This window comes from Sceloporus occidentalis, unplaced genomic scaffold (assembly GCF_023333645.1).
Source record: "Sceloporus occidentalis isolate IW3139 unplaced genomic scaffold, rSceOcc1.0.p SCAF_20, whole genome shotgun sequence".
In the NCBI taxonomy this organism is placed as follows: Eukaryota; Metazoa; Chordata; class Lepidosauria; order Squamata; family Phrynosomatidae; genus Sceloporus; species Sceloporus occidentalis.
The window spans coordinates 9,963,460-9,988,455 of NW_028317000.1; the positions used below are offsets into that span (position 1 = coordinate 9,963,460).

A 24,996-nucleotide genomic window follows, 5' to 3' on the forward strand; every position below is an offset into this window, starting at 1 on the left:
AGCGCGCATGCGCCGCCAGGGAGCGCGCCTTGGCCACGCCCACCGTGCGTCTCACTCCCCGCGCGGCCTTTGCTTTGACTTCGACCTTCGCCGCCTCCTTCTCCTTCGCCAATCAGTCCCGCGGCCGACCAATGGCGTCTTGCGCCCGCCCCCTTCCTCTCGCCTGTCAATCAGCACAACAGCGCGTGCGCTGTAACGCGAGCTACGTCTCCCCGGCCGTCTTTTGCGAGCGCGGAGGAAGCGTGTCACTTCGGGCTCTCCGTAGATGGAAGAAGGCGGGGCTGTTTCCTCAGGAGCCATAAAGATGGCGGCGCCCAGGGGAGGAAAAAGCGCCTAACGCGCTGAAGGGGCCTCCAGAGAAAGGAGGAGAGAGGCGGGCCGCCATTCCGACGTTTTCTGCTTCGGCCCCAGGCGCAGGTTGTTCGTTCTCCTCTTTTCTGCCTCCTCTCATGGCTTCCCCCGCTCTCCTTTTTCCTTTAAACCCAAAGGAAGCCTCGCAGTTAAAGAGCATTGGCAGAATTCTGAGTGACCTTTGAACCCTGCAGAGATACTCCAGTGCGAGGCCGCTTTAGGGGATTCTGGGAACTGTAGTTTTGACTCAATGTCTCATAAAACTACAGTTCCCAGAATCCTCTAGCATCGGGCCAAGGCAGTTAAAGCGGTACATTTACATATATTTCCTGCCGGAGAGCTCTGGTGCCACAATGAACTACAATTCCCAGGATGCCCTAGCACTGGGCCAGTTAAAGCGGACTCAAACTGGATTATTTCTGCAGTGCATTTTGGAGCTTTGCTTCTCAGCCAGGAGGTGGTTCTGTCTGTGGAAAAACAGGAGACGGGGAGATCTACTCACATCAATCGCCTTACTGAGTACTTCTCTTGCACCAAATTACCTGATGATGAGTTTGAGGTTAAAAGCTGTACTCTTAACATAGAAACAAAACGACTTTCTGTGTAATTTGTCAAGGCAACTCATGACTAAGAAGTTGACTTTTCCAAAAATATATAGCGGCCTTCTGTTGTGAATACGTTTTTGCTGTTTCTATTGCCAGGGATGATGCTGAGGCAGCTGAGGAGACTCCTTGGTCAAGGACCCAAGGTGAGCCACCCCAACTCCCCCGTTCTGTCAGTCAGTCAAAAACATAACTCCGTCTGAATCAGTATGCAAAGCATCTCAAAAGTACCACAGTGTCCTTTTGAATCTCGTGTGTCGTAACACCCATTTGTTAACAGGTGTGTATCCGAACTGAGCAAATTCATACATTTCCATTGCCTTTTTACATCTAATAAAACAGGAGATCCTACAAGCTGTTCCATAGTTCAAATGAATGATGAAGAACAGAGGCTCCGATAGAAACAGATAGAGATTGCTTCTGGATTCCAGGGGAAGTCTCACCATGTCTGTGTTAGTGTTTGCACAGAAGAGTCCACCAACCTTTGAGGCAGTCTGCTCCCTTTTTGAACCACTCTCGCTGTTCAGAAATTTCTCCCTACATGTACCTGGATAAAGATGTTGAATAGCACTGGGCCCAGGACAGAAGCCTGTGGCACCCCACTGTGACTCCTTAGTCTTCTTTTCTCCAGGGTAAACATACTTTGTGCTTTCAGCTGTTCCTCATGGGTTTCCTATGACACTTTTTTGAAGGACTAACTGACTTTTTCCTATTAGGGACTGCCATCTTTGTGGTTCCTCAACACCATTCAATGTACAGAGCAGAATACCATTGCAGAATGATAGCCTTTTCTGGAGAGCAAATGTTAACTAAGATACTGCTTCTCTCCTTAGCTGGAGCATGATAAATTTCTTCACGCAAGTTGCAGCATCTGGCAAAGTGCAGCTGTAAACCAGGATACTGTGAGTCTGCCAGAAAAGCCCAGAACAATCTTCCGTACTACTGAGAACGACCCGGTAAGTTTTTGTAATCCAGCCGGGGAAATAAATTTCTGAATGAGGGTCATGAGAGTGGCACTGAACTGAAGTATAGTTTATAATCACATATGATGGCTGTCTCATTGCAAGAGAAAAAGAGAATTTGGGGAGCTCCAGATAAGACAGTGTTTTTGTCGATTAAGTAGGTGTAACGGGACCATGTTTCTAAGTGACTCTGGCGGGTTAGAAACCGCCACTTGGGACGTCCTCAGGACGTCCCAGTTTAAAAAAGGGGCATCTCTTCCAGACGCCCCTATTCCTGTTACGGACTCTGTCCGTAACAAATGGCGACGGCTGTTCCACACGGCCGTCGCCATCTTGATGTAGCGGACGCTGTGCGTCCGCATGTCGCGTGGCACTAATGACGTCGCGAGTGCGCCATTGGCGCCTCGCGGCGTCATGAGCGCGCCGCCAGAAGAAGCTCCATTTTGGAGCTTCTGTTTTGCTCCACAAGGGAGCCGCGCAGTTTGGCTGCGGCGGCTCCCTCACGGAGCAAACAGGAGCGCCGGGAGACCACCTCAAAGCGGCAGTTTGTAACGCCTCGCTGTTTAATTGCGAGTTTTATATAATAGGCTAGAAGGGGCATTGCCACCATCCCTCCTGATATGGATGAACTACTGCAGTTTGTTTTTCACAGAGAGTCTCTTGAAGACTTCTGATACTGCTGCATTTTGTTTTGTGCCTTCAAGTCATTTCTGACTCATGGTGACCCTAAAGTAACCCTATCACAGGATTTTCTGGGTCTGAGTGTGTGGGTTTCCATGGCCAAGCAGGGAATTGAATGAGTTATAGTCCAATGCTCAAACCATGGTGCTTTCTCTCCTCTGCTGCATTTGTGGTTTAAGACGCTGCAGAAAATGTGTGTTCTCAATCATTTGTTCTACATATTGGCTAGCTTCTCTGTGTCCAATCTGCTGTGTTAGGCACCTAAATATCTTAGATCTGTTCTGTGACAGATGGCAGGAACTTCTTTTGACCCTGAGTGGGATTCCAGTTTGGGAAGGTGTGGGGAAGGGTTTTCAGCCAGGACAGGACCGTGGGCATGGCAAGGGGAAAAGAGGGCCAGCTGTACTTCTTATGGACTTGGACATTTCCTTAGACAAATTATTTCTATGCAGGTTTGCCCAGAAGTACTTAAAGTTTAAATGCCCTATTGTTTAAAAAGTCTTTACACCATGCTTATTCCTGTCTTTAACAGGTTAACAGGAAGGTTTTCCTACTCTACACTAATGAAGCTAGGAGATCCCACTGCTTATCACTGACTAGTGGTGAAAACTTAAGTACAACAGTGGTAGTGAAAAAGGTGTAGACTGCATGAAGAGACTTTCAGGCCAGATAGTGAATGCAGGGGATTGTATTCAGTCTGTGGAATGGAGTTCCCCTATCCTTTTCTTGTTTGAATGCTTCTTTGCATACAAAATATACTACTTGCTGAAGTCAACAGGAGATTGCCTGCTACTGTCAGTAGAGAATGTGCACACAGTTATTGCATACAATACGCTTTTGCCAATGACATTTACTCATTTTCCCATCCTACCTGCTCTTTCTTATCCTTCCCTGTAGTTTATTTCTCCTGGGAAGGGCCAGATGAGAATTGGGGGTGGAGGGTCTCAAACATAGTGTTCTCAGAGGGGCGGGATACAAATAAAATTTTATTATTTTACTATTATTATTATAGTGCTTCTTGGAGGTCCCCTTGATCTGGTAAGGATGGTACATGCAAACCAAGAACTCACATGTGTTGATTCTGATGAAACATAGTTCAGTAGCTTTGCATGCTAAAGTTCTCAGGTTCATTTAAAAACAGCATGGGCTATTATTTATTTATTTCATTTTTATGCTGCCTTTCTCCCACCCAAGGCGGTTCACAAGATGAAAACACTATTAAAATAGCCCAGTTGAAACAGTATAAAATTAAGATTAAAAATATACAAAAGTTAAAACATATAATCTAAAACACCTCCCCATATAAAAGCCACCCTGTAATGATTTTAAAATGCCTGCCTGAATATTTTTACTTGCCATCGAAAGGCCAGCATGGAGGGTGCTAGCCCAGCCTCCCATGGAAGGGAGTTCCAGAGGGTGGAAGCAGTCACTGAGAAAGCTCTCTCTCATATTCTCAGCAATTGAGCCTGGGATAGTGGTGGGACCAAGAGAAAGTCTTCTCCTGAAGATCTTAGGGCTCAAGCAGGTTCGTATGGGGAGATACAGTTTCTCAAATAGTCTGGCTCAAACAAGAAAAAACTTATTTATATATATTATACATACAGTATAACATCATGGTTTTTACACTCATTCAATCTAAGAGTCATACTACCTCATAAATTCCAATTTTTAAACAAATTAATATGTCTTCCTCATATTTTAATAGAAACATAGGGGCTCGACAGACCGCCCCAAAAGCGCGGCCTGAAGCCACCCGTTTTTATGCTGCAAGGATGCTGCACCAACCAAACGGTGCGGCCTCCATCAGGACTAAAAAGGACCTGCTTAAAATGGTTTCTTTTTAGTCCGTGTGCGGGGGCGCCATTAGTGTGTCATTGGTGTACTCGTGCACACCAGTGATGCACTCATGGCACAGCGACATTGGAAGCTGTGCCGTGCCTGCGTCATCATGGTGGTTTCCATTGGACAGGGCCAAGCCATGATGGCACTTTCAGTGCACGGTAGGGCTCAGGAGCGTATGGACACTCTATGCTCCTGAGCCCTACAATCGGCCCCAAACTGCTGCTTTCTGGCAGTCTGTACCAGGCCATAGTTGACATCATCTTGCACAAAAAAAGCTAACTGGTGAATGACAACTTCATCTTACCTTAATGGACAGCAGCATATATTTGATGATACACCTGGGTTGTGGCTCGGTAGTAGAGCGCTTGGATTTAAACCCCTAACATCTCCTGCCTAAAGGAACCTTGGCCAGCATGGCCAGTAGTCATACTGACTGGAGGATTTAGGAAGCTGTAGTCTAAAACCATAGCTTTTCCAGGCTTTGGCCACAATAAACAATAATAGCACCTTGAATAAGGGCCAGTCCTACTATTACCTGGTGTGCGCAAGCAATAAGTGCTGTGAATCCATTGCCGAATCTCACAGAACAGCGCTATGTATACCATGTAGTCTAATGTCCTCAGATGAGATAGAGAACCTACCTCTTTTCAAGAGACTGGACTGAGGCTGAAGTACGATTCAGCCTCAGTCCAGTCACCTATTGTATGTGGAAGGGAAATTCTTTCTTCTCCTTTGCCTCAGGCAAGTATCTTTGGCTGACCCTTGTGTGAGTGAAAATCGCATGTTAGGTGTGTTCTACCACCTGTGGTAAGGATATGATCCCCATTCAAGTCTCCTGAGGTGGCAGAGTAGGACTTTTTTGAGAAACTAGGCAATACTCTAATATACGTACAATGGTCCCTCCACATTCACTAAGGCAGGGGTAGGCAACCTTTTTGAGCCGGGGGCCGGGTTGGTGTCCCTCAGGCGACTGGGGGGCCGAAGCCGGGGGGTGGAGCTTCAACCCTCCGGGGCGGGGCCACGTGCGGGGGTGGAGCTTCCACCCTCCGGGGCGGGGCCGTGTGCCGGGGGTGGAGCTTCCACCCTCCGGGGCGGGGCTGCGTACCGGGGGCGGAGCTTCCACCCTCCGGGGGCCAGGCCTCCCCACCTTTGCTGGCCCCTGACGGGGCCCCAGGCCCCGTCAGAGACCGGCAAAAAAGCTGGTGGGGGCCACCAGCGCTGGAGGGCCCCCTGGAGGGCCCCAGCGACAGCACCGGGCCTCCCAGAGGCCCCCTGCCGTCCCTCGGAGCCCTCCTGGAGGGCCCCAGGGATGGCAAAGGGCCCCCCAGAGGCGACCTGCCGCCCTCGGAGCCCTACTGGAGGGCCCCAGGGATGGCAAAGGGCCCCCCAGAGGCCCCCTGCCGCCCTTGGAGCCCTCCTGGAGGGCCCCAGGGACGGCAGCAGGCCCCCCAGAGGCCCCCTGCCGCCCTCTGAGCCCTCCTGGAGGGCCCCAGGGATGGCAGCAGGCCCCCTGCCGCCCTCGGAGCCCTCCTGGAGGGCCCCAGGGACTGCAAAGGGTCCCCCAGAGACCCCCTGCCGCCCTCGGAGCCCTCCTGGAGGGCCCCAGGGACAGCAAAGGGCCCCCCAGAGGCCCCCTGCCGCCCTCGGAGCCCTCCTGGAGGGCTCCAGGGATGGCAGCAGGCCCCCTGCCGCCCTCGGAGCCCTCCTGGAGGGCCCCAGGGACTGCAAAGGGTCCCCCAGAGACCCCCTGCCGCCCTCGGAGCCCTCCTGGAGGGCCCCAGGGACAGCAAAGGGCCCCCCAGAGGCCCCCTGCCGCCCTCGGAGCCCTCCTGGAGGGCTCCAGGGATGGCAGCAGGCCCCCTGCCGCCCTCGGAGCCCTCCTGGAGGGCCCCAGGGACTGCAAAGGGTCCCCCAGAGACCCCCTGCCGCCCTCGGAGCCCTCCTGGAGGGCCCCAGGGACGGCAAAGGGTCCCCCAGAGGCCCCCTGCCGCCCTCGGAGCCCTCCTGGAGGGCCCCAGGGATGGCAGCAGGCCCCCTGCCGCCCTCGGAGCCCTCCTGGAGGGCCCCAGGGACTGCAAAGGGTCCCCCAGAGGCCCCCTGCCGCCCTCGGAGCCCTCCTGGAGGGCCCCAGGGACGGCAGCAGGCCCCCTGCCACCCTCGGAGCCCTCCTGGAGGGCCCCAGGGACGGCAAAGGGCCCCCCAGAGGCCCCCTGCCGCCCTCGGAGCCCTCCTGGAGGGCCCCAGGGACAGCAGCAGGCCCCCTGCCGCCCTCGGAGCCCTCCTGGAGGGCCCCAGGGACGGAAAAGGGTCCCCCAGAGGCCCCCTGCCGCCCTCGGAGCCCTCCTGGAGGGCCCCAGGGACGGCAGCAGGCCCCCTGCCACCCTCGGAGCCCTCCTGGAGGGCCCCAGGGACGGCAAAGGGCCCCCCCAGAGGCCCCCTGCCGCCCTCGGAGCCCTCCTGGAGGGCCCCAGGGACAGCAGCAGGCCCCCTGCCGCCCTCGGAGCCCTCCTGGAGGGCCCCAGGGACGGAAAAGGGTACCCCAGAGGCCCCCTGCCGCCCTCGGAGCCCTCCTGGAGGGCCCCAGGGACGGCAGCGGGCCCCCCAGAGGCCCGCTGCCGCCCTCGGAGCCCTCCTGGAGGGCCCCAGGGACGGCAGCGGGCCTCTCAAAGGCCCGCCGCCGCTGCCGCCGCGGCTGCCCATCGCGGCTTTTCGCCGCTTTGGGCGCCGCCATTTTGGGCGGCAAAATGGCGGCGAAGTCTCGCGCGACCTCCCTCAAGGTCGCGCGATATTTCGCCGCCATTTTGGGTGAAAAAATGGCGGCGCCCATAGCCCCAGAGGCCGCTCTGGGCGCCGCCATTTTTTCAGCTAAAATGGCCGCGAAGTCTCGCGCGACCTCGAGGGAGGTCGCGCGAGACTTCGCCGCCATTTTGCCGCCCAAAATGGCGGCGCCCAGAGCGGCGAAACGCTGCGACGGGCGGCCGCCGCGGCGGCGGCGGCGGCAGCAAGGGGAGGCAGGGGCCGGTCGCCAGGCCTCCGCGGGCCGCATCCGGCCCGCGGGCCGGAGGTTGCCGACCCCTGCACTAAGGTTAGGAGTGAAAGACCCCCATGAATGTGGAAAACCACAAATAAAAAACCCCCACTATTCTCTCTACCTGGGAGAACACCTCTCTAGGAGCCTCCAATTCCTCCAGTGCAACCCTGTGGTCAACATCTGCCAGAAGTTGATCCTAGAATCATGCTGGAAGACCTAAACATGCCTAGAGAAGTATTTTCTCTAGGAACTTCTAGGTTCCCCAGCACTATGGTCAACGTCTGGAAGAGGTGTGCTAGAGATTAATCAAAACTGAAAATAATCAAATCCTCAAAAGTCAAAGCTGCAAATGCGGAGGGCCAACTGTATTCTAGGATTTAACTTTAGAGGAAGTAAATGTTCCTTTTCATTTTAAATAAGACAACATGGTTTACTGTCGAGTTACTCTGATGATAGGAGTAGCTGATCTGACATTATAATTGCCCGGCTGTACAACTGTCCAAATTAAAAGAAAAAAATATCTGTACATTTTAATTTTGGAAGTAGCTGTGCCAGTCTGTTTCAGGTTTTGCCTCTGAGGCCGTTAGTCTTAAAAGTGACACAAAACCTCTCCCCTTCCTATGTTTCAATATAATCGAGCAAGTAGCATGAATGCAGTTGGTTGCACAACCGTGAAAAAAGGCAAGAGCAGTCCCAGTATCAAAAAGAGGATCAAAGCACCATTTTGTTTGGAGAACTCCCTCCCTCTTGCAGTTTGGAGCCACTTCGGCTTGAGGTGCTGCAGCAGCAGCGATGAGAAAATGTGGAGAAATGTGTCAAATAAAGCCGCCTGGGGAGGTCCCTTTTACTGCTGCCTCCTCTGCTGTATTTTTTGGGGGGTGGGGGGATAGGGTTCAGTCTTTTCACTGCCAATTCTTCTGGGGTCTCCATGGTAACAGCAACAGGCTGATGGTTTCCATCACGTGAGCTCCTGAGCATCTCCAGTGGCAGAGCAGAAGTGCCCAGATGGCAAAGGGATGGCTTCTGCTGCCATCCCAGGTCTTTGCTGGTGTTGCCAGGCAACTGGCCTCTGTACATCGTTCTTCAACAAATAATAAGCCCAACTGGTTTCAGGCAGCAGAAGCTGAACCTGCTGGAAAAGCTAAAGAATGTCTCCGCTTTCCTCTCCCCCCCCCCCAACTGCCACTGCGCTCTAGATTCAGAATTCACCCCCAAAGTGCAGAAGGATTATTGCTGGAAGGCCCATGTAGCTGCAATCCAAGGCTGCGTCTGTGTCTTCTTGCTACGGAATATAGCAAAGGAGGGAGAACTTTGGGCCCCCAAATGTTTTTGGATTACCTCTCTTGCAATCCCATGCCATTAGCTATGCTGGGATGGTAGCCCAAAATGTCTGTAGCAGGACCACAATGTCTTGACCTCTGCAATAGACGTTTCCTTATGAGAGGATGGATCCTGGAGCAGGGCCTAGTTGATAAATATAAAACAGGAGAGAGAGAAAAATTTGCAGATGGGGTCATTTATTATCTGTTACAGTTTTGTCCTGCCTTCCTGGTCACATATTGGCTGCCAACAGACAAGTAAACAATATTTAAGATATAAGTATCATTGTAGCCATCATAGGCCTGTTACAGACTGCCAAAATAAAACTGCTTTGGGTCTCTTTGGAGGTATGCTATTTAAATGATGCATGGGTCCTAAGAGTCCTGAGGTTGCACCAAAGCCACACTCCATTCGTACGCACTGGAGTGCAGCTTTGGTGCAGCTTCCGGATTCTTAGGATGCATGCATCATTTAAACAGCATACCTCCAAAGAGACCCGAAGCAGCTTTATTTTGGCAGTCTGTAACAGGCCATAGGGTGTTTTTTTTTGCAGTAGAAACAACCAAGACTAATTAAAGGCTAATGCATTTACAATGGCACAAGTTATCTTTAGAAAGGAGATTAAATAAACGGCAGGTTGGGATTGTAAGCAGTGAGGTGCTTTGGCATATTCGGTCTTGTGCTATTCAGAGCTTTAGGTGTGCAGTCATAGGCCTGCTTTTTCATGCTCAGAAGCGCCATTCACTGACTGCCAGTGTTGCGTGGTGAAAATGGGGAACGGGAAATGGGACTTGGGAGATCCAACTTCTAGCCCTACTAAGCCTATGATTCTATGCTTCTATGATTGCTGGAAGATAAAAGTTGCAGGAGGGGGAAATCTGATGATCATGAGCACATTACAAGAAAGATAGATGATAAACATAGCTAATATACAAATAAACACCATACACAGTGAGGTTTATGCCCAAGTAAATATGAGGAGGGTTGCACTGTAAAGGTCAAAAGAAGCAAATGCAATTGAATCTGGATATAAATTTAAATAGGTTACTTCGGGCAGATAATTGATTTGTTTACGCGTTGTGTGTTGTTTTCCTTCAGGCCAATCACACTGAAGAACATGTGGGTCAATATTACAGCCTCCCCCGCCAAGAAGTGGAAGTGATCTTTCCTCATGGACTACCAGCACGCTTCAAGTTGCAGGTGCTCTGTTTTCCATAAATATCTCCATAAATAGAGAGGGAAGAGTGAGTTGCAGAGCAGGGTGGCTTCGCACATTGGTCCTCCAGATTTTATGGACTTTAGCTCCCAGAATCTCTTGCCACTAGCCATATTGGCTGTGATTTCTCTGAAATGAAACCTCACAACATTTTGTAGAGCAAAAGCTGAGAACCACTGGCTTAAAAGATAAAGTGTTGCATTTCTACAAAATGTGAAGGAAGCTATATTCCAGGGGTGGGCCAGGATCAAAGGCAAAAAAGTGGTAACAAAAAATGCCAGCATATTTTAAGTTATATCCTCACTCCTGGTTTAAATACTGTGAATTGAGGTTATGACGTTCCAGATTCAATTGCAATTGAAAGCATTCCTAATGTCAAGAATGGAATAATTCACTTTTGGACTAACTGAGCCAATGGTACGGTCATATGTGTATCATTAAAGATTTGCTTCAGAAAAGCTCAGTAGCAGAGCATATGCCTTCCACACAGGAGGTCCCAGGTTCAATCTTAGGTATCTCCAGCCAAAAGGTTATTAGGTATCAAGTGGAGAGAAAAGATCCTCTCCTCATAGACATAGAACAGCCTACAGCCCTGGCATTTTTCCCAGCCAGAATGTCAAATCCCCATTTGCCCAGTTCTGCTTTTCTGGAAAGTCTTCTCTGATAATGCTGCCAGCCATGGTGGTGCAATGCAGGGTTACCAAAGGAAGAGTCTTCTCAGTCATAATCCCCCTTCCATTAAATGCCCTCCTAGGAGAGATTATTCTGGGCATAATCATCAGATATATTTCAATCATAATCTAAGACCTTGTTCCAGTAAGGGCTGAATCTTTTTCTTTTCCTGTTTAAATCAGTGCTTTTTGACCTGAGGTCCCCCAAATGTTGGACTGCAGCTCTCAATTTGTCTTGAGTGTTGGCTTCCAGGAGATGAAGTTCAGCAACAAAGACTCAGGGTTGGGAACTCTCAATTTGAGTTTTATTGCTAATCTTCAACATTCTAATATTAGTTAATTTGCCTGGTTGTAATTGCTTTCTGGTTTTACATTTGTAAACCACTGTAAGAGCCTTTGCTAGTTGGGTAGGAAATAAAGCAAATCTTAAGAGTACCAGATTGAGGAAAGTTGTGATAGAAGTTCACTGCTAATCATGACAGACAATACTGCAGCTGAGTGAAATAATTTGCCAAGTTCTGGCATCAGTGAACTGTCTATATTTTCCCTCCCTCCTAACTGCTGCTGTTATTTTATGGTGCCCCCCCCCCCCCCCCCAGTGTACAGAATACCATAAACTTCTGCCCAGAGGACCTTGTATTGTAATGTTAATGTGTGTTGTTTTTCCATAGCCAAAGTTGAGTTAAGTAAAACACCCACCAAATTTAGGCTTGAAATCTGCTACATTTTAGATGCTTTTGAAGTTAATTACACATATCCCACTAAGTTACTTCTTTACCTGATAAATTTGCATGAATGAGAGTTCATAAGAACTGGAGGAAAGAATGCTTATACGATGAAAACCAAGGTTTTAAATTTGACTGACTAGATCCTCGCTCTACAAAATCTGGTACTCTGTCATCTCTTTGTCCTAACAGATGAAAACCTTCAACGAAACATGCTTTATGGTGCGGGAGCCAGCACTCGAACTCATTAGCTACTTAAAATGCACCAACTTTTCTCATCCAGCCATCAGATACGTCATCTGTATCCTATTAAGTAAAAGTGCATCACTTAGGGCACATTGCCACTATGAAATAGAGCAAATTGCCAATCGGTGTAAATGACCCTCATTCCCATGTGAAATCGGTTTCTGTCGCAATGTGATTGATTCCTGTCATGATAAAGTGAAGCAAAGGCAAAAAAACCCGTTTTTTCCAGACAGTAGTTTGAAAGAGGTTCTTTTGAGAAGAATCAATTCTGAAGCGAGTCCAGTAGGTGGGAACAACAGATTAGAATTGATTCATTCTGGAGGGGAGGGACTAATGGCAGAGGGGTGTTTACCATCCCTCCTCAGTTTTTGGCAGATCCACCATCCCCCCCCCCCCCCCAGCGCTGCTTTTATATATTTATGTCTGTGCATTTTTTAAAAAGTAAAATTGATAGATTATTTGATTGATTGATTGATTGATTGATTGATCGATCAATTGACAGAAGGAGCAAGCCGCAAACAGAAGGAGCAAGCTAGGGACGGAGGGAGAAGCCAGGGAGCGAGGCAGGAGGATGAAGGGGGGACAATGGGGTTTTTTTAAAAGTAAAAAGTAAAGTTGCGGCTTGCTCCTCACCCAGAGCCAATTTGAAGCAGCGCAACTAGTGGGGATGACAACCAGATCTGCTTTATAGTGGGAATGAGGGATCTTTTGGAATCAATTTCCAACACAAGGGCGAATCGGGAATCGGTTTAAACTGCAAGTGGGAATGAGCCCTTACTGTCTTTACCTTGAAGTCTTCTGCTATCATTTATGATATGGACAGGGAAACATTAGCCCTCCAGAAGCTTTCAATTTCATCTCCCAGAAGGCTCAGTCTACACGGGCAAGTGTAAGCCTCCTTCCGTATAATCCACCCCGCGCCCTCAGGTCCTCTGGGAACGATTTGTTGCAACGTATAAAAATTAGACTGTCTGCAACCACCCAGAGGACCTTTTCGGCAACTGCTCCCAGATTATGGAACAGCTTGCCGGAGGAGACATTACTACCTTAAACAGCTTTAAGAAAGCTGTTAAGACGGACCTTTTCCAGCAGGTTTTTCCTGAATAGATAACTGGCCACCAAAAATCCAAACCTGTTTTGCCCCTGAACTCTGCTACAGCCACTGTTTGATTTGAGTTTATTATGTTTATTTCTTTAATATTTTAAGGTATGTTTTAAACTATGTACTGTTTAATTGTATTTTAGGGGAGGGTGGGATTTTGAGATAAGATTGTATTGTTTTAATGTGCTTAAACCAGAGAGAGCTGGGAAGGACAGGGGATGTAAACGAAAACTCAGGCTGCCTTAGTTAGCAAGAAGGATCTTCAGGGGGTTTTGTCTAGCATTTCCAAAATGGCTGTTCTGAGAAGTGATTAACACAAGGATTTAAATTCAGATATGTCAGTGCAACACTTGGAAATTTTCGTTTTGGCCTACATCTCCAAGCTTGCCCATATTTGCTGGGAGGTTTGGAATGTTATAATCCAAAAAGTCAATTTTTAAAGTTCTGCTTAGGGGCAGATGATGGTAGTACAAAGAGGGATTATGTATATTCTCTTGTCATTTCAAGGGGTAGAGCTAGAACTACCTGGGTACAAATGGTAAGAAAGCAGGTTTTGGATAAATTTTACTAGGAGAAATTTGTTAAAGGTAAGCTGTGTTTGATAGTGGGACAAATTGCCTGCTGAGGTTACAGGCTCTGCTTCATGGGAAGAGTTTAAGATGCAGCGAGAGAGCCATGTTTCTGGAATGCTGCAGTTCCATCCTGCACACAGATTCTATATTCAGCAAAGAGTTGAACTAGATGGTCTTCAAAGATCCCCTACAACTTATGGGTCTGAAGTGCGCCTATGCACCCTTTAGCACTTACTAGAGCTATGCAAGTTTAAACAGCAGGAATGACATGATGTCTCTGCACATATGCACACACATGTAAGTTCTCCAGTTTTACACATGATATGTGCGGGAGGTGACATGATTTCCTTAACAGCTTTTCCTTGAAGATGGTGAAAAGACCACAGGGAAGACCATGACACTTTGTCATGCCATCCACTACTGTGCAAGGCAAAACTGGCTAATCCTACACATTCCAGATGGTAAGAACGATGTATACTCTCTTGGCCTGATAGATCCTTTGGCTTGGAGCCAGAGGCTCTTAAACCCTTTCAAAGTCAGTAATAGTATTTGTGTTTTGTATTTTCCCATGCTTTTCTTAGTTGCCATTGTCTTCAGGTTTATTAATCTTGTGTTAAGTTTCTCACTGCTTAAGAAGCCTGTTGACTAATAGAAAGGTGCCATACAGATGCAGTTCAGCTGGTTTTAATTCAGACGGCTTCATATTTATTCTCAACAACCAAGCCCCTATGCAGCTGTGGATTTCTTGTATTTAGGGTGACAGCCTCCCATCCACTCCTAATATGGCCATTAGCCCCAGTTTATTTTATTTAAGATGTTTCTCTTTTTTTCTATATTGATTGTTTTATTACATACTACAAATAAAACACATTTCACACTCTATTTAAAAAAAAACCCTAAATTTACACATCTGAGAAATAGACGGACCTACAGAATTCTTTATCTTAATTATATCACTTTGGCACTTGTAAAAAATATTTAAGATAGTTCTGTATTTCTATATCAACTCCCAGCCCACAAAGGCTCTTGGGGCAATTAAAATAATACAAAATTAAAATGCTTTTGAGAATGCATTAAAATACTCTCTAAAAATTTTAAAGCCATTAAAACAGAGCAATTTAAGTGCAGAAAGGTACTGTTTTGGCTGCCCAGTGGAAGCTCAAAAGAGATTGAGTCATCTTAACTTCCTTGGGGAGGGTGTTCCACAGTCAGGGAGCTACCATTGACAAAGACCTCTTAGGTGGCTCTGTGGACAGAGGCAGACAAGTGACGTTGACCTCAGGCCCTCATTTCCACTGCATTTTCTTCTTCATATTCTGAAATAAGGACTTTTAGAATCAGCTGCCTTTGTGATCTGGGCCCTAGTTTTGCGAAAAGAGTGGGATACAAATAACAACAACAACAGCAACAATTCTATTAATGAATTACAGTTGTATCCCACTTTCCTCAGTGAACTCAAGGTGGAATATATGACATTCTTTGTATTGTATCCTCACAACAGCAGGTCAGGATGAGAAGGAGAGTGACTAGCCCAAGATTACGTAGTGAGTTTTCACGGCTCAATGTGGTGACTAGAATATGGATTTCTTAAATCCCACTTGCACACTTCTTATTGTTCTTTGATTAAAGTATCTCTTAAGGATCATAGGCAGAGTATAAATTAATGTATACAGTTACAGTCCCTCAGCCTCAGAGGATGGCGATGGCAACCCACCCACCCCCGGAACAAACTTGCAAAGAAACCCCTGGGATAGGTTCACCTTAGGGTCTGTGACTTGAAGGAAAACGACAAGAGAATATTAGAATATCTATATCCCACCCTATATAAGGGAAAACATTCATTGACAAGTTTAAAATACTATATATTACAGGTTGAGTAGCCCTTTTGCAGAAATCTGAAATACTCCAAAATCCGAAACTACCACAGATTGTCCACATGGTTGGCTGGAATTGTGTCATCTTTGCTTTCTGATGGTTCACTGTGCAAATTTGGTTTCATACACTAAAATTATATAAAATATTGTGTGTAAAATTACCTTCAGACTATGTGTATAAGGTGTATATGAAGCATAATAATAATAATAATAATAATAATTTGCTATTCCACTTAATCTCAAGGAATCCAAGCAGATCCAAGCAGTAAAACAAGATACAGTTAAAAGAGAAACGCATTAAAAATTCCAAGATCCCTATCTCTTCCCCCTGTTGTAAAAACATAATTAAACACTAAAAAGAGATTAAACCAAGAAGAAAAGTTTAAAAACACATTAGTTTACAATAAAAATTAAAATGAAGTAAAAAAATTTCAAGCAGAATGCAGGTAGAGTAAAAGATAAAGATGGAGGCCAATGGGAGGGGGAGGCAAAAATGAATTTTGTGGTCCCATTTCCAAGATATCTCATTATATATATGCAAATACTCCCAAATCCAAAACACTTCTGGTCCCAAGAATGATGGATAAGGGATACACAAACAATAATTGTTAAAATAAGTAATAAAGATAGCAGTAGTTCAGGAAATTCCATTTAAAGTCCTCATCTTGACATTCAGTGTTCAATGGCCACTGAGTGTATACAGTCTTCATTTAATTGTTTTGTCCCATTTTCTTTCTAAACATATGTGAATTTTTGGTTTATAGCTTAAGTTGTCTCCTTTCCAAAATACAACAATCCTGCAAAAAATGTGTCTTGCTACTTTGGAAAGTTTGAATTATACATTTCTTCAACAAGAGAATAATGTTTAAAGCCAGTTGAAGTTTAGTTAGATGGAACCTAACTCCGTTTAAGGATCATTTACTGAAAATCAGATTCCTTCCAACTTCACAGCACTGTTGGTCTTTCTTTTTACACTGCAGCTCACTTGTGGGTAAAGAATTGCAAAGAACTGTTGCCATCTACTTATAACAAGGAGCGCCTTGACCAGCCTCTGGAAGCCTCAGCCTGGCTGAAGAATTTCAAAACCACCAATGGGCATTTCTTGAAAGAGGTTAGCAAATGCTGTTGTTGCCAGGCATTGGCAAGGAGGAGAGACTTCAGACTGGTACTTTTATTACATTCCATCTTTTCCTGCAGGAAGCTCAAGGTAGTATGAATGTGGTTGTCTTCCTCATCATCTCAGTAACCCTGCCTGATGTGTATGGTATTTGTAGAAAAATCTTTTTGTTCGTACAAAACTTTTAAATGTTTAATCTTTGGTAAAGGATAGGTATTGATGGGAAGAGATGTAGTATATGTATGTTTACTTTAAATGGATAAACTCCCTATATTTCTAACAGTGGTCCCCAAAACATTTTAGGCTATCACCCTCTTTCCTTTTGTATGACAGCTCTAGGACCCCCTTGAACGTATATTTCTTGATATTAAGTCTACTGTACATACAAAACAACAAATCTCAGTCGGTGCTCCCTTTGCCATCCAGTTACCCTGGGAGCAGCAACCAAGTAGCTTTGACTTAGCAGTGACTAAGAAACCTCTCACCCATGCCAGTCTTATGGCAGAGGTATCACTTTTGAGGCATGGGAGGTACAGACCATACCAGGTGACACCATAAGTGCAGTGACACGATGAACATTATCATAGCAATGCCACTGTTGCTCCCTTTTGGAAGAAACAGGGCATAGCAATAACGTACTTTGAAAGACATGAGAAGCTCATCAGAAGAGAAGGTGAGGCTAGAAAGTGGAGCAAAGTCTCTCTCTGTCCACGGAGGTTCAAATACCCGCTGGGAGAAGAGGAAGAGACATGACAGGACTTTCCTCCAGAGGCCTCTATCTGTCCATTTCCAAGATGCCATACTAGATGGGTTTTTTTGGTCTCACCCAATGGAACCCTGCTTATGTTCTCAATCTTTTGCCTCTTACAGATCAAAACACAACAGAAGTATGTATGGAGCAAGCGAGAGAGCACCACCGAAGGCAGGCCCCTGGGAGAGGTGATAGAGCAGGTGAGGTATCCATTGGGAATCCAAAAAATGTAAATTTAAGTTGGAGGTAGAATTGGAGGTATGCAAGAAGAGCAGTAGAGGCCATGTGAGCCACCATTGCTAGATAAGATGGAGATGTAGTACAGTAGATTAGGTGTCTTTTGGGAGTGCTAACAATCTCTAAAATTAAGTTGGGAATGGAATTTGGGGGTGTGCAGTTAGAGCAGCTTACCAAGTTGAGAACCTACTGAAGGGGAGGCCAAGTGGATGGTTAGGTTTTCAACCACCATTGTTGGATAGGATGGGACTGCATTCCCCAGGATTTCCCTTCCAGCACTCCTCTCTCACTTTCCTTTCTCCAAACTGTTTAGGGTTTGACTCGAGTGAAAAATGCCAGCGATGTCGTAGGGGTGGTTTTGAAAGAGCTGAAGCAACAATGCCACCAAGGGTCTTTCAGGCTTCTAGTGGCCGTGGATGGAGTCAATTCCCTTTGGGGACAGACAACACTGAAGAAACAGGACAAGAGTAAAGTATGGGTCGCTCACTCTTCCATGCATTGCCCTCAGGGGTAGGGAGAGAGCATTGGCCAGCTCCTCTGGCGTTGGTTGCAATGTAGTTTCTCTGCTAAAAACAAGAGCTCTGAATCAGTGCCTGTTTGCAAGGAAATGTACAGAAATCCCACAGTGCCTCTGTTTTGGGGTTTTTTTTTGGGGGGGGGGTGTTTGTTTCTTTTGATTTTATGTTCCTTCAATAGTAAAACAGCCTCACTTGCCTTCAGATCATTCTCTGGGTACCATCATCATGATATTACATGGCCTTCAGAACATATTCTGAGTATCTCAAGTAGAGAGAATTACTGCTCATTTATAGACTGATTTTTAAAATTGTTATGCTCATTATTTTTGCTCTGTCCATGTCTCCAAGACCCAAGAGGAAAGGCATGGTACATATATTTTAAAATGAAATATAATTTGCTATGCAGAAAGTCACTAGTTCAACCTCAAGCAACTCCAGGGAGATGGGAATGGGGAGGGATAAGATAGCACACAATGGGAAACATTTTTAAAATGCCTGAAACCTGCCTGTAATAGTAATAGTGTGTTAATTTGATAGATATCCTGGTGTGAGGCTTCTCCCAAAATTTCTAAAACATTTCACATTCATTATCACAGTTGTCTTCACAACAACCCTGTAAGGCAAGTTATAATTCTCTTGTGACATGTTGCAGATTGGACCCCAAGCTAGAATACTGTACATAGGTAGTGGTAAAGGCCATGTCTGAAGCACCCAGCCACAACACTGAACAGGATCAGGGCCCAAAACACACTGCAGAAATAATCCAATTTGAGACCGTTTTAACTGTCCTGGCTCAGCACAAGGGAATCCTGGGAACTGTAGTTTATTGTGACACCAGAGCTTTCTGACAGAGAAGCCTAAATGTCTCACAAAACCACCATTCCCAGAATTCCCTAGCATTCAGCAAAGGCAGTTAAAGCGGCCTCAAACTGAATTATTGCTGCAGAGTGTTTTGGATCCAGGTTGTTAAGACTGCTGTAAAGCAAATCTCTTCTACCTTGCCTCAATATTGAATTGGGGGCAGAGTTTAGAATAGTTATCTTTGTGGGATTAAAGCTCCCAGAACCCCCTAGCCAGACTGACTAGTGGTGAGTCTGGAGTGACGTAGTTGAGAAATTTATTCTAAGCTTTGAACTAAGGTCCCTCATGTATTCATTTTAAAAGTCATAATGATCTCAGTACAGCAACTTCTCTCAAAGCTTCTGGGGGTGAATAGAGGAAAAGCATGATTGTGCTTTCTTTTTGTTTTTAGGTAGCTGTGGAGGAGTTGACGCTGATCCACAACCTGAGAAAGATGGTGGCCAATGACTGGGTGAGGAGTCTGGAGCTCTGTGGTTTTACCCAACAAAGCCAATTGCTCATACAATTGCTGAAGCTGGGGTGAAGGTCATGCTATCCAGTTTTCAAGAGTAGCTCTTTGGGACTACTCAGAGAGACTACTCTTAGTCTATAGTGACCTGGCGAGTGACTGCTACTAGTGGGATGTTTTTAGTATCATAAACTTGGAGGGGCCATTTAGTCTAACCCTCTCTCCTCCATACAGTAAATCCAGAGCTGGAACCTGCCCAGCATTGGTCAGCCGTTATGATCTTCAGAGGGAGAGAGCCCTGCACTGCTGATGATTCTGTTGTCAAATGGTTCTTGCTATCAAGAAGTCTTAGAAAATCTTCCCTCTTTTAGCAGCCCCATTTCACTTAGTCCAGTTCCTGTGATGTCTTCACCTAATTAAATCTGTGTATTCTTTTCTCCATTCTATCATAAAAGTGACTCCATCTTAAAATTTACAGTTTATATTTTTTCCATCTTGCCCTGTTGTTTAGTTTCTTTTTCATACACTGCCCCCTTGCTTCTAAGGCTGACATTTAAAAATGTGGCAAGGCATGATGAGAAATCTAAGAATCACTAAATAGAAATTTCCAATATTCAGCCTAGTAAAGCATTCTGGTGGGTATTTCTTTATGACTTCTTTATTCATCTTAATTAAAGGTCAATGATTATTCAGTAAAATTACAGATAATAATAATAATAAGTTTTATTTATATCCTGCCTCTCCCAAAAGATCGAGGCAGGTTACAACAATAAAAATAAAAGTACATAAATAAAATACATAAATATATACATAATAAAATTCCATAATCCCCTTATCCCCCCTACCTTTCCCAAGGCTGGGTAAATGTGTAGCTTGTCAGATGGTGTGGGACTGTGTGATGTTCTGGACCTTTTGTTGAAGGATATTGTCTATTAAAGAAATTAAAATATGCTTATGTATGTAATTTATAGTAAATGTAATAAGGTAAGTGACCTCTTAGGAGGGGTGTGAGTATGGAATGCTGGGGTAACTGGTGATTCACTTAATGCCTAAAGGGATGTTAAAGGCTGGAGTATAGGACAGTTAGTCAGGGAAGATAAAGTAGGGACTAGTGAAAATGGTTAGCTGGGCTCAGCTAGAATTACAATGAGACAGAGAAAGAGTTAGAAAAGTCAATTAGGACTTAGGTGTGTTAAATAAGTAATCTTTAACTGTATGTCGTACTACTTAATGTGCCTGTGCTGTTACCAATAGTGTTGTCAGTTGAGTTCATACACATAGTGTATATAGTGGCAGCAGCAGTTCAAGGGTGGTAGTGGCTAGCTTTGGGAATATAGGAAGAAAAATTCTCACAGAGGACCCATAAGGACATCTAAAAGGTCCCCATAGGTGGTATTGACAAATTGTGGCCCCCACATTTGGTGCTACAGTGATGCGATAAGTAGAAGTCCTCACAAATTGCAACTGCCAAAAGCTCCATCCAGCATAGTCAGTAGTGAGGAATGATGGGATTTAAAGTCCAACATCATCCAGAGAGCTGCAAGTGGCTCACTCCTGCTCTGTGCAATTGTCTTCAAGTCTGACGACAAAAGGGAAGATACATTCCAAGAAAAGATAGTGCAGAGGACAGTGGGAGGATTTTCTCTCTGATGTGCCATTTATATTTTGTATTTTTAGACTGGAGGAGCCATTGTGACTACCCTCAGTCAAACAGGTGCTGTCTTCAAGCCTCGCAAAGCTTTCTTACCTCATGAATTGCTAGGAAAGGTAAGTCTGAAGTTAAGGTGCACCTGTTTTGTCACCAAGACACCCAGGAGTAATCATATAACACCAATACTAAAATCACTCCACTGGCTACCTATTAGTTTTCTGTGATAACTGTTTGCTATACCTTAGGTGAAAGGGCACCTGCAGTACGCTTTATGTATAATAATAATAATAATAATAATAATAATAATAATAATAGGATTTATTTATATGCCGCCCAATCACTGGGAATCCGGGCGGCTTACAACAGAGGGGATAATAGACGGTTCACTACCCTCAGGCTTACAATCTAAAAAGACATGACACAAAAGGAGAAGGGAATGGTGAAGGGGGAAGGGATCAAGTCCAGCATTCTTCTCTCCCTCTGAGGCCTGGACCAAGGCAGATGGACTGGAGGGAGGGCTCTTCTTCTTCAGTCTAGCCCTGATGGAGCTGGGCCTGCCTGGTCAACTCCCTCACAGGCTGGAAGATGACAGTTATGGAGGGAGGAGTCTCATCTTCCAGGCTAGCCCTGATGGAGCTGGGCCTGCCTGGTCAACTCCCTCACAGGCTGGAGAATGACAGTTATGGAGGGAGGAGTCTCATCTTCCAGGCTAGCCCTGATGGAGCTGGGCCTGCCTGGTCAACTCCCTCATAGGCTGGAAGATGACAGTTCTGGAGGGAGGAGTCTCTTCTTCCAGGCTAATATTATCATTTATTCTGAGTTCCCCTACTCCTTGAAGCCCCCAGTCTACTGTATATACAGTGCGCCCGTGTCTTACATGGGGATCCATTCCAGACCCACCCACCCCCACGCATAAGGCAAATAGCATGTATGCTCAAGCCCCATTGAAATTTTGTAAGTTCTTTGGCATCGTTTTCCTGTGCTTCATATTTTACATCCTTTGTTACATGTCCCTAAATTTTACCCTCAATTTATCCATGGATCACACCATAATCCATAGTTTTGGCCCCCAAACCTATCCTCGACTTATACATGAGATCGATTTACAGTTGAGCATATACAGTACTTTTGAGTGAACTAGAAAATATTAACCTTTCATAACCATGATGTTCATTTACCAAAATTCTTTCCATTCTAACCCACTCCTCTAGGAGGGTTTCGATGCCCTGGATCCCTTTGTTCCAATCCAGGTTCTCAACTGCACTGACCGGGAATTTGAGAGCACCTATCAGTATTACCTGGAACAGAAGTGGCTTCAACATGAGAAAGGTGAGGCTCTGGCTCTCTCTAGAGGAAGGAAATCTAAGCATTTAACTTGCTATACTCTCAGTAGGCCTACTAGGCATAAGAGATGTAAGAAAGTAGAACTGGGTCTACTTCTCCAAAAGAAATCTACCTTTTAATCGTGCCATCGCTTCAATACTTCTGTTCTGGAATGTGTGCCTAGCTAAATTTACACTGTCACATATATAGAGGTTCCTTCTCTTTTCCTGCATGATAGTGTAGGATATATTCGGAGGAGAAAAAAGGTCAAATTCCTGCTCAGAAATGAAGGTAGACACTGAGTGAGCCTTTAAGTGGCTAATCTTACTGATAAGCCAGTATGTGAAGAAGTTGTCTGTTTTCAAATCATTTCTGACTTATGGTGGCCCTAGGATGAACCTATCACTGGGTTTTCTTGACTTTTTTTTCTTTGCCTTCCTCTGAAACTTAGAGAATGTGACTTGCTGTGTCACTGGTGCCCCTTCCTGCTTCATCCTTCTGCCCAAGTGCCCCCTGCTCTCCCCCCCCCCCCCCCGTCTCGCCACAGATGAAGTCCTGTTGTCCTTAATGGATAACAGGACTTGATCATCCATGGATTTTGGTATCTGCAGAAGAGTCTGGAACGGGTTCCCTGCGGATACTGAGGGCGGACTGTATTTTAATCTACTCTCACCCTTCAGAGAGCTATTTGGATTGGATTTAAGCAATAGATGTGGCCCAAGTGTTCTCAGTTTTAGCTGCTTAACTGTATTGCAGAAGATGGTAGCATGCCTAATACAGTTTGTCTAATAAAAATTACCTGGGAGGCAGAAGAACTGAAATGCAAATCAATAAGACTTCTCAGTAAGAATTCTCTTCCAGTGACTTTGACGTACAGCGATAAAAAAGGCAAAGCCTCTGTAATCTTAAAGCTTGTGCCTCATTCAGTTTGGATGGCCCACAATTCTGCATCCACTTGTAACTACCACTGAACTAAATAGAATTCAATAGAAATATCTAAGAGTATACCAAGTGTTATTTTTTGCTGGTTCTAAATAGCTTGTTCAGAATAACTAAGAAGTCATTGTTTACTGAAAGAGGTCAGGCTTCAGCCCACCTCAAAATCAGAAATACAGTATATACATAATAAGCCACACTGCTTTTTCATTGTATTTTTCTTCTTCTTAAAAAATTGAACCTTCCTGCTGTAACAGCCAGCACCAATGAAGGGCGGATGGAGCTTCGTTTCCTCACTGGACAGAACCCTGGACTGTTTGATCAGATCAGCTCTTTCTTGTGACTTTGTGTCCCATCCAGTTCTCTCCATTTACCTGTGATATCAAAATGCAAAGAATTTCTCCAATTAAATACAACATGTCTGCTTTAGTAGAATGTCTCTGGATTTATTTAAAGGGATGCTAAAGTGGGGAGGAGACTAGTACAACTGAGAATTTGTATTGATTTTTTAAAAAATGTATCCCCACATCAAGTGAACCCAGGCTTACAACACACAGCTTTGAAGTATTACATCCATCTAATTTCCTTGAGCACATGCTAATATTTAATGAAGATACCCTTTTAAATCAACTTTGTTCTTTTCTAGCATAAAAAAGCATGAAGAGGAGGGGAGAAAAGGAATGTTACAGCACCTTTAAGACTAGCTGGTTTTATGGATCTAAACCCCACTTCTTCAGATGCAGTACAGAGTGATATTAAAGCCTCAGGTTATTTGTACAGTTGTGGGAGTGGGATAAAAGATAATAGGGCCCATAAAGATGCAAATCATGTCCCTTGCCCTAAACTTTCAAAGGGCTGGATGAGGTGATACAGGTCTTTCAAATCTTTACAGTGATCACTGTAGAGATCAATTCATCACTTTCCATGCTCCTCACCTCCTGCCTGTGTGCAGTCCCTCCCTTACACTTGTGCCCCTCAGGAATCTGAAGCAGAACTTGAAGTATGCCAAGCCAGAGCCAGAAATCCAACAGATGTTTCCAACGTGGGTCACAGCTGTCTCTTAAATTGATTGGGCATGGTTTTAAGACTCATCGCCATTTTAGTCGCCCTCCTTTGGACACACTCCTGTTTCTCAACATCCTTTCTAAATTGTGGTGCCCAGAACTGAACACAGTATTCCAGGTGGGGCCTGACCAAAACAGAATATAGTGGCACTATGACTTCCCTTGATCTAGACACTATACTTTTTGTGATTATGGAATTGCCATCTAGATGTTCACAGATTTTCTGTTTAATGATCTGCTCCAGACTCTTTCCTGGTACAGATGTCAGACTAACTGGACGATAATTGTTGGGATCCTCTTTTTCCCCCTTTCTGAAGTTGGGGACAATGTTTGCCCTCCTCCAATCTGCTGGGACTTCTCCTGTTCTCCAGGAATTCTCAAAGATTATTGCCAATGGCTCCGATATTACATTTGCCAGTTCTTTTAATACCCTTGGATGTAGTTCATCTGGTCCTGGAGACTTATACAGTGGGCCCTCCTTATACGCGGACTTGCCATGCGCGGATTTGAGCATACGCGGATGCCAAGCCTGTGGGGGGGGGCGGGAGGAGAAGAGGAGGAAGGAACACGAGCAGCACGGCAAAAGAGAGGAGGAGGAAGATGCGGAAGTAGAGGTGGGAGTGGGAAAAGGAAAAGGGAGGAAGAAGAGGCGGCAGCAGAGAGGAAGAGGAGACCACCCAGGGAACATAGCCCAGAGAAGAGGCTTCTCCCCACCCCAGGCACCCAAAGCCTACCTTGCCTTCCTCTCCTCCTCCCCCAACTCTTCTTTGCCCTGCTATCACAAGCCTGGAGGGCAGGCAGCAGAGTGGCGGAGCCTCAGCAGGTCCGGAGCGGAAACAGAATGCAAGGTCATCCAGCCAGGCCCCAGAGCACCTCCAGGAATGGAGACCCCGGA

General features: G+C 45.7%; 1 protein-coding gene across 1 annotated transcript; it reads left to right on the forward strand.

The window, feature by feature from the left end:
• Nucleotides 1-105: 105 nt before the first annotated feature.
• On the forward strand, nucleotides 106-23,466 carry LOC149301934 (small ribosomal subunit protein mS29-like). Its single transcript, XM_089483176.1, has 13 exons — nucleotides 106-417; nucleotides 1,053-1,099; nucleotides 1,787-1,909; nucleotides 9,888-9,989; nucleotides 11,594-11,702; nucleotides 13,690-13,782; nucleotides 16,176-16,306; nucleotides 17,183-17,263; nucleotides 17,614-17,772; nucleotides 19,071-19,130; nucleotides 20,805-20,894; nucleotides 21,990-22,107; nucleotides 23,295-23,466. The coding sequence occupies exons 2-13, from the start codon at nucleotides 1,055-1,057 to the stop codon at nucleotides 23,378-23,380; spliced, it is 1,197 nt and encodes a 398-aa protein (XP_089339302.1). The 5' UTR covers nucleotides 106-417; nucleotides 1,053-1,054; the 3' UTR covers nucleotides 23,381-23,466.
• The last annotated feature ends 1,530 nt before the right edge of the window (nucleotides 23,467-24,996 follow it).